This window comes from Salvia miltiorrhiza, chromosome 2, assembly GCF_028751815.1.
Source record: "Salvia miltiorrhiza cultivar Shanhuang (shh) chromosome 2, IMPLAD_Smil_shh, whole genome shotgun sequence".
Lineage (NCBI taxonomy): Eukaryota > Viridiplantae > Streptophyta > Magnoliopsida > Lamiales > Lamiaceae > Salvia > Salvia miltiorrhiza.
The window spans coordinates 59,889,611-59,899,897 of NC_080388.1; the positions used below are offsets into that span (position 1 = coordinate 59,889,611).

At 32.3% G+C, this 10,287-nt stretch overlaps 1 protein-coding gene and 1 long non-coding RNA gene across 2 annotated transcripts; both read left to right on the forward strand.

Moving 5' to 3' along the window:
• Window positions 1–531: 531 nt before the first annotated feature.
• LOC131010767 (uncharacterized) lies at window positions 532–1,258 on the forward strand. The gene is made up of 2 exons (XR_009096654.1): window positions 532–712; window positions 1,016–1,258. It is a non-coding gene; the product is annotated as an uncharacterized LOC131010767 (long non-coding RNA).
• Window positions 1,259–7,946: 6,688 nt separating this feature from the next.
• Window positions 7,947–9,843, forward strand: LOC131010769 (cytochrome P450 81Q32-like). Its single transcript, XM_057938435.1, has 2 exons — window positions 7,947–8,819; window positions 9,144–9,843. Exons 1-2 carry the CDS (start codon window positions 7,968–7,970, stop codon window positions 9,768–9,770), a joined length of 1,479 nt encoding a protein of 492 aa, XP_057794418.1. The 5' UTR covers window positions 7,947–7,967; the 3' UTR covers window positions 9,771–9,843.
• The last annotated feature ends 444 nt before the right edge of the window (window positions 9,844–10,287 follow it).

Sequence of the window (10,287 nt, forward strand, 5' to 3'; positions counted from 1 at the left end):
TGGACAGCAACAGATCCATCAACATATCTTATTCGTGGAAAGACTTATTTGGATGACAGAAAAAAGGTAGTTTCCCTTTCTAGCATTTGAATTTACAGTATAACTACCTTACTTTAGCTCCAGTAAGTGGTATTTTAATTTATAAAATTACTTTAATATCTCAGACAATAATTAATAGTTGCTTATACATGGCAAATCATAATGATTGGTGGAATATTGCGTTAAGATGTAGATGTTTACATCTTTTTTGTTTTCTTTGTATTTTGATGGTTGATGGTGATTGCTTAGTTTTATCCTTTCTTTTTAGAGACATATTGGATTATTGCAATATGAATCATGATACAATGCAGTTGCAGTTGCTGATGTTGAAACTATTAGTGCTAACAAGGCCCAAATGTTTTGTTTTTGCTTTGGCTTTTCTTTTTTGATTTGTGAATACCGCAGTGGTGAAATTGTCCATCTGTGTACGATTCATTGATATGTTTTGTCTACCCAGATTAAAGCAAAAGGCACATTGATGGAAATGGTCAGTGTTACTTTTTGCACTTTGCCTTTTATAAAATATAAATTATAGACATTCAGTCACCTCTTCAGAATTTGCCTCGAATCACTATTGCTATTGGTTTGTGTAGATGAAAATGAAACTATTTTTACCGTGCAGAAATATGCTGCTAAGGGGGGTCCCGAGTTCTTTTTTATTGTGAACATACAGGTGAGTTAATGGATTTTTCTATCTTGTTTTGAGCAATTCCTTTGTTGACTTCATCTCTTAAACTATTGAGATATATATCTCAGTATATATCATGTGTTGTCATGATGTTAACATGTCTGTTGATTGGACTTCTAAGGCTAGGACTGCAGCAATATTATTGTTTGTGAGATATGATCATTATTTTGTCTTTTGATCTTGCACGTGTATATGTATATGTATATGTGCATTCCTTTTTTTTTTTTGGCACATGGAAGTTTGCAAGATTGATTTCATTCATTAATTTTGCCATTTGAGTAATGTCAGGTTGATTTGCTACTGGAAAGTGGAGAATATTTCTTAAGTGATCAGACGAATCAAACAAAGAAGTGGCAGGAGAAGCAAGAGAAACAAGCAGCTAAAGTGACTGAAACCAAAAGGAAACGAGAAGAGGCATTTTTATGATCAACAATATTTTATTGGATTTGATGTAGGATGATTGTATGATAGATACTTTTTCAATGTAGGATGATAAATAATATTTGAAATTAATGAATGACCTTTTTATTATTCGTGTATATATTTTAAATTATTTATTATGAATTTTTGGATTTAATAAAATATTTATTTGAAAAAATAGGAAATTTAAGTATAACTGCAGAATTAAAATAAAAAATTAAAAAATTCAACGAATAGACAACATGCATGTTCGCGTTGTCTATTAACTGATAGACGACATGCGCATGCGTGTTGTCTATCAGCTGATAGACGACATGCGCATGCGCGTTGTCTATTAGCGCCCCTAATAGACTACACCTACATAGATGACATGCGATTTTCAAATAGATGACATGCTTCGCATGTTGTCTATTAGCATTTTTCTTGTAGTGGTTGCACCCGTATCAAAATTTTGACCCGCATTCTGACCCTTGACCCACATCCACATCGACTAGGGTTAGAGCAAGTCCAAGGGAGAGGGCGGCTAGGGTTAGAGCAGGTCCAAGGGAGAGCCCGGTTGAAGGCTGCTGTAATAGCCGCGACGTACGATCGGTGGCGGTGGTGCGGCGGTTGGGCGCACAGTGGCTGAGAAATAGTCGAGCAAAAGCAGGCGGCGCCGCGATTTTCGACTAAATGGTGAGGCAGAGGACAGGAGACGAAGTAATCGAGCAGAGGGGTGAAGATTGAGAGGATGGTTCGTCCTTCTCATTTGTCCGTCCGTCGAGAGGGAGGCATCGGCAGCAAGGTGACAACGCCTAAGAGAGAGTGGGTATGAGGGATAGGGCAATTAGAGTTCGAGGTGTGCATGAGTAATTCTAAATTGAAATTCACAAAAACTCATGTGAAACCGATTTCATGGTGAAACTGGTTTCACAATGACACTACATCAACATACAAATGACACTTTAAAATATTAAAGTATCATTTGTATGTTGAAGCATATATTGTGAAGTCGGTTTCACCATGAAACCGGTTTTACAGGAGACCACCTGATTGAAATATTTTAAAATGTCATTTGTATATTGAAGTAGTGTCATTGTGAAACCGATTTCACCATGAAATAGATTTTACAGGAGACCACCTGAATGAAATTTTACTAAGTGTGGTTAGGAACACTACAAATATAAAATTAACCAATGAAAATGTAATGTAAATATATAATGATAGTTTACATCTATATTTTTATTGGTTATGTGTTTAATTCTCATTACTATCATAAGTTTTAAAAAAAGTTCTTAATGGTTTTATATATTTATATGCAATATAATTTTTTAATATTTAAATAATTTTAAATAAAAATAATACTAATATCTATTATAAATTACTTCTCATATAAAAAAAATTACAAAATTTATCTTACTTATATTATTTAAATAACGTTTGAATAAAAATCATTATACAATATTAGTCCTTCTTATTTTTTTATTTATAACAAATAAATTCATACTAGTTGCTAAATATTTAAATGATTAATAAATATTAATCATTTTTATTTAAATGATAATCCATTTTTTACAATTTCAAATAAAAATATTAATCATTTTTATTTTTTTTAACATAATAAGGTTTTTTTTGGTTTTTTTAAGTAAAATATTCTTATATTTATTTATTAAATTCTATATTAATAAGCACGGGCGGATCCAGCTATGTGCAACCAAAAAAAAACATTAATAATTATATATAAATTATTTTATATTTACTATTTGTACCCAATAGAATTATAAGTCCAATGCAAAATATAAGTCTAACTTTGAAAAAAGTCATAAACTCCAACTCAAAGAAACAATCTATCACCAAATGAATAAGAAAATAAACAAAGTAGACAACAACTTCCAACCTTCAACCTTGAAAAAAAATAAATAAAGTATGTCACTTTCGTCGAGAAAGATACTCCCTCCGTCCCGGCCAAGACGCTACATTTACCTTTCGGCACGGGATTTAAGGAGTTGTAGATTAATGTTTTAAGTGTGTAATAATAAAGTGATAAAATAGGAGAGAGAAAGTGATAAAGTAAGAAAGAGAATGTAATAAAGTGATAAAGTAGGAGAGAGAAAGTGATAAAGTAAGAAAGAGAAGATAATAAAATGATAAAGTAGGAGAGAGAATGTAATAAAGAAATACTTAATTAGTGTTAATTAAGTGTTTAAAATTCCTTATTTTTGCCAAATATAGAAATGTAGCATCTTCGTTGGGACGGCCCAAAAAGGAATATGTAGCATCTTGGGCGGGACGGAGGGAGTATATTTTTACAAGTTTTTAATGACGAAGTTGTTAATCGCTTTCAAATATATAAGACTCGTCAAAAAATAAATTATAAATTTATATATTTCTCTTTTTTATTTTGAAGTGTATTTAACAATGTTTTGGGATATATTATTTATAACATTAAATATTTTTTACGTTTATGATTATGTAATTATTTATCTCACTACAAATTCAAAATCCCGGATCCATTACTTGTAATAGTTACGATCACAATTTCAAGGATGGAGGGATTGTGATTTTTGAGATTTTAATAAATTTAGGGAAACCCAATGTAGAGAGTCACCCTCGATCCATTTTCAGACAGCGGTGGGCTTTACCTTCCTCTTCACTTAATTTGATATGTCTGCGCTCCACCTGTTCGACAAAATGCCCATGTGAAATTCAAGTAAGCCTTTCCGGTTTGCTGTTTTCCCAAGTTAAGATCTTTACCTTGATTCTGTGACTGCCACAGTACACTGCCAAGATCCACAAATCATAAATTCCAGCCTTGATTCCACTGGAAAACCATTCCAATTTTTGCTCGAACTCTGATAAAATCATAAAAAAAGAAGAAGAAAAAAGCTAAATAAATTTGCAGAGAACATTGCGCCGCCCAATGTGATATTTTTTGACAAGATGCGTATCATAGTTTTCAGACTCATCCCAGCAAGAAAAACAAAAATCACGTTAGTTACGTGCGGGCTTACCTCACAGTTAACGATAATATTAGATACTCTAAATTGGCTAAATTATTGATCAAAATAACCCAAGTTATCTACTTAACTTAAAAAATATCCCATACAATTAATAATATCTCAAATAACATTCATACTTTCTTTCTTTTTTTCCTAATTTATGTTGGTCTCTTTTTCACTAATAAAAGCATTAATTTATGTTAATCGTGCAAAGAGCGCGATGGAATATAAGTTGAGCAATGGCGTCAGACTTTTGCACGAGACTTTTTATGTCAACAAATAGTTTCTTTAGGGAGTTGAAGTATTAGTCTTGATAGATAAAAATAATGATACTAATCAATTGTTTATTTTGATGGATTAAAATTTAGGATATTCAAGGCCCTTGATTATTTAAAGGGTATCTGTCCACAAAAATTGTGTGTGTATTACTATTTTCTTCATTCCACAAAAATTGTGTGTTTTCTTTTTTTAGAAACTTCATTTATACTTTAAACCTCATTCACACTCAATATTTACAAAATACTTACCATTTACTTTTATAATTTGGTGGGTTCAATACTACCATTAACACTAAAATCACATTTTTTAACTTGTTTATTAAAACACGTGCCCTCCACTCCACCACACACTCTTTGTGGACGAGAGTATATAAATACATGAACTTTACTCACTTTTTTGTATTAAACATGAACTTTAAATTCTAGTTATAAATACATGAATTTTAAATTTATTCAATTTTTGACTCATTTTTCATTTTTTTTTCTCAAATTAAAGCTTACTTGAAATGTTTGAATCTTAACGTGAACAATTGGGACGAGCCTGCAGAAGCGCCCAATGAGGAACTTATCAATGTTGGCTGTGAATAGGGGTGGATCGGTACGGTATGCCAAAATTTTTCCGTCATACCGTATACCATACCGTAAATTGCGGTATGAGAATTTTCATACCGTTGTCGTACCGTACTTTTCGGTATACCGAAGATCGGCATACCGAAAATTTTGGTATGAGAATTTCCATACCGTTGTCGTACCGATAGTGCGGTATACCATACCGAAAGTCGGTATACCGTACCTTACGGTATATCGAAATTATTGGTGTATTAATATCAATATATGTAATATATAATACATATATAGTTTTTTATTATATATAACATAATATATACGTAACCCTATAACTTTTAAAATTATTTTAGTACACTATAATTAAGTTAAATTATCAACTTAGATAACAATGAAATTATATATATTATGTATCTAATACTTAATAAATAGTTATATTATTATTTATCTTTTTATGAGATATATTGTTAAATAATGCATTATATTGTTTTTATTTATATTCAAGGATTTAATGAGTATTGAATAATAATTTAATGAAAATATAGTAAGTATTTCATTGTTTGATATTAATTGCTTTTATTTATATTAGAAAAATGACATAATTATATTTTTCCCCTTAATTAAATGAATCAAATATTTTTGGTTCAGTTTGGTATTCAATTCAAATTTTTGATATTCAAATACGAAATTTTGTTATTAACTCGAATACAAATATGAATATTTTGTTTGATTTGATTAGTTATCAAATATGATTCAAAAATCATAATGCTCGATTAAGTATTTAAAAATAAAGAATAAAATAGATATGAAGAAAAATAAAGAAAAAAAATAATATTTACTTAAATAAAAATTAATATTAATCAAAGCATTAAAAACATTGATTTCAAATTCAATTCATACGAAAGTATTTCATATTTTGAATTAAATAGTAAGAAGTCAAATGAAATAGTAGGAAGTACTATTTCGATTTATAATGTTTAAAATATACTTGTAAACAATTGAAACGGATATTTGATTCGATTCGAATATTCGCGAATCAGTGTACGAATAGAATATGAATAGCAAATAAAATTTGAAAGATATTCGAGTAACCATTGGAATATGAAATTATTTTTACGAATGTGAATCAAATTCAATAATATTCGCTTCAATTCGATTTGTTTACTTTACATCCATAAAATTAACTTATTCTAAAATTATAGTTATAGTCTACATATATAATATAACTATATAGCTCACACTTATATAGTTATATATTATAATTGACTATATATTGACATTCTAGTTTAATCAATAACCTAGTAGATCTTGTAATTATTGCTTGAGTTTTATATTTACTCAATTTATTTACTTTTCAAAATTTACTTATGACTTATTATTATCTATTAGTTAATTTAATATATAACATGAATGTAACTTATTCTAGAGATATAGTTATTCTAGAATTAGAATTATAGTATGTAGACATATAAATATAGATATATATGTAGCTCATACTTGTATAGTTATATAATATACTTGTATATTTTTCAAAGTCCTTTAGTTAAATAACATAGATGCAATTTATTTTATATTTATTCAATTTATTTACATGTTTGTAATTATTAATAAATATATATTTTATAAGTTGTCATTAATTTTTTAGTAATTATGAAAAAAACTTTTTAATAATTTACCACTAATTAAATATATATATATATATATATATATATATATATAATTCATTCTGACGGTATACGGGTTTTTTCGGTATATACCGATATCACGGTATATATCGTAGCATGGTATATACCGAAACAACGGTATATACCGATTTTTCGGCATATACCACGGTATCGGTATATATCGGTATACCGCGGTATGAGGAAAATGATACCGTTGCCATACCGAAAATTTTCGGTACGGTACAATACCGTACCGAAATTTTCGGTATACCGAAATTTCGGTATTTTCGATATTTTTTCGATACGGTAAGTGCGGTATACCGATTTTTCGGTATTTTGCTCCACCCCTAGCTGTGAAATCCCCAAATCTTAATGAACGAAATTCTGAATTTGGTTTTCTAAAATCTTCAAATCTAAAAAAACGAATGAATTTTTGAAATTTGTAGATAAATTTTTATCGTTCACTTTCATATTTTAATTTTGGATTATTTTTCTCTTAACCAAAAATGAAGACGTCGTATCTCGTCGCCGAATTGTCCACATCAAGATTCAGGCATTTCAAGTCAGCTTTAATTTAGGAAAAATAAAAATTGAGTCAAAAATTGAATAAGTTTAAAGTTCATGTATTTATAACTAAGTTTTAAACTTTATGTTAAATGCTAAAAAATGATTAAATTCATGTATTTATAATTAGGATTTAAAGTTTATGTTAAATACTAAAAAGTGAGTAAAGTTCATGTAATCATACACCAATTACTCTTATTTAAATCATTTAATTTAATTTAACTTTATTCTTATTCCATTAAAAGGGTGAAATTAAAGAAATCCTCATGCATCTTATTAATCATGCAAAATAAACGATACCTTAGTCACATAGGTTAGATTATTGTGCTATTGTTAAGATAAGAAAATACACTCGGTAAAAAATAGTCATTTTTGGGTTAAACTATTGTTTTGCCCTTAATTACGGTGAATTAGCTTTAACTTAAAACTAAAATGTTAAGTGATTTGTGGGCAAAATATGGTAAATTATGACTACCAAACTTTGTGGTTGTTAATTGCAGGCAAAAAGGACTATTAAAAAGCTCTGGAATTATGAATTAAAGACAAAATATGGTTAATTCAAGCATTAAGAAGCTCGTGATTATAAATTATAGAAAAAATAAGTTTAATTCATGACAATGGAGATTCAAGATTTTGAATTATTATAATAATAAAATTAAAATTGTAAAAATGACCATTTGTTTTTTTTAGCATTGTTGGGGTTATTTCGGATAATTGAGTCTGTTATATTTGTCTGTTCAGAAATGGAGTAACTCATTCCATTTGAAAAAAAATGTTCATTTTCTTATGCTGCGTGTTTACGTGCATTTGCATTTTCTTGATTCCAAAGCATTTCAACCCACGCAAGCGCAGGAAACCGCCGCCAGGCCCCGCGGCGCTGCCGATATGCGGCCACCTCCACCTCCTCAAACCGGCGGCGCACCGCGCTCTGCATGCTCTCTCCAAGAAGCACGGCGCCGTGATGCAGCTCTACTTCGGCCGGCTCCCCGTCGTCGTCGTCTCCTCCCCCTCCGCAGCCGAGGAGTGCCTCGCCAGAAACGATGCCGTCTTCGCCAACCGGCCCGATTCCGCCGCCAGCAGAATCCTCGGATACAACAACACCACCATCGGATTCGCTCCTTATGGTGATCACTGGAGGAATCTCCGCCGCCTCACCGCCACCCAAATCTTCTCCTTCGCCAGCCTCCAGCAGACATCAGCGGTGCGTGGCGGAGAAATCCGGTTCATGGTTGGGAAAATGTTGCAGGGATTTGATGATCAAGAATGGAGGAAAGTGGAAATGAAGAGCCTCTTCTTTGAATTGGTGTACAATGTAGCTATGGTGGTGATCGCCGGGAAGCGGGGGCCCGTGATGGACGACATTTTCGGGCCGAGCAAGATTCTTGATGTCTGTGATTATATTCCGTTATTGAGATGGATTGATTTGTTGGGAATTCAGAGGAAGATGGAAGCTTTGAATAGGAAAAGGGATAGATTTTTACAGGGGTTGATCGATGAAGTTCGTTGCAGGACTCAAGATTCTGTTTCTGTTGAAGCTAAAGGGAGTTATATTGAAGCATTGTTGTCGTTGCAGCAATCCCAACCAGAATACTACACTGATGAAATCGTCAAGGGACTCATTCTGGTAAGTTATTTTATATAATTAGGGGCGTTTACTTTGCATGATTGATAAAATGGATGATTGAGTATTTTTATCCTCAAGAGGAGGATTATTCCAATTCCACCCTTTTGATGGGATAAGAATTAAGCAAAACTAGCTTGGAGGATAAAAATAATCAAGGGGCCTTGGAATATCCCAAAATTGCAATCCATCAAAGTAAACAAAAGATTAAGCTTACTACTTTTATCAATCAAGGCTTATCCACCAAAGTAAACATCCCCTTAAAGCATTTATTTAAATTTACATAAAAAGCAATGAAACAATGAGGTGTTTGATGATCCGTTGTAGCCAATGTTGACTGCTGGAACACACACCGTAGCTCTAACGATGGAGTGGGCGATGTCGCTGCTGCTGAACCACCCGGACGAGTTGGAGAAGGCGAGGAGGGAGATAGACGAGCAGGTGGCGCCCGGGAAGCAGCTCCAGGATTTGGACCTTCAAAATCTGCCCTACCTGCGCTGCATAATCAATGAGACGATGAGGCTGTACCCTGTGGGCCCGCTCCTCGTCCCACATTGTTCGTCACAAGATTGCAACGTGGGAGGGTTCCACATTCCCGCAGGGACAGTCTTGTTAGTGAACGCGTGGGCTATCCAGAGGGACCCCGATGTGTGGGAAAATGCAGACAAGTTTAGCCCTGAGAGGTTCAAAGAGGGGTGCGACGGCTTTGGATTCGTCCCGTTTGGGGCGGGGAGAAGGGCGTGCCCCGGTGCCGCGATGGCTATGAGGCTCATGGGCTTGGCATTGGCCACTTTGATACAATGCTTCCACTGGGAAAGGGAAGCCTCTGAATTTGTCGATATGGAACATGGTTCAGGCCTAACTTTGTCCAAGGCTAAGCCCCTCCAGGCCTTGTGTCGACCGCGTTCATCTATTATGTCTTTCTCATCTCACTTTTCAGATCTTTACTACTAAAAACTCCGATAAGATCCTCTATCCAATTATTCGTGTCTCACTATTAATTTAACTATTTTAATAGTTATTATTATATTATGAATTCTTAACTAACATTTATTACAAAAAAATAGAATTTAAAAAATTAATATATACCCTAATTTTGGAATAATCAATCTAAATAATCATCTTTAAGCTATAAAAATAAAAATTAAATATAAAAAATAATTATAAGCTCTAATTGAATGGACGAATCTTAGATAATAATTGTAAATTTAAACTAAATTGCAATATATTTAAATTGATTAAAAAAAAGTAATTAAAAATCGATAGTGAAACACATATATAGTGGTACATTAAAGTTGATAGAGAATCTCAAGTACTAAAAACCATGGTGGTGATTGGGGCATGATATATTGTGAACAACATTCTATTGCCCTTTATTTTTCTTTTGAAAGGAACATTCTATTGCCCTTTAATATCATGATAAGGTGGATATAGAATCGTTTGCACCGCTAGCGCCAGATGAGTCCCATAG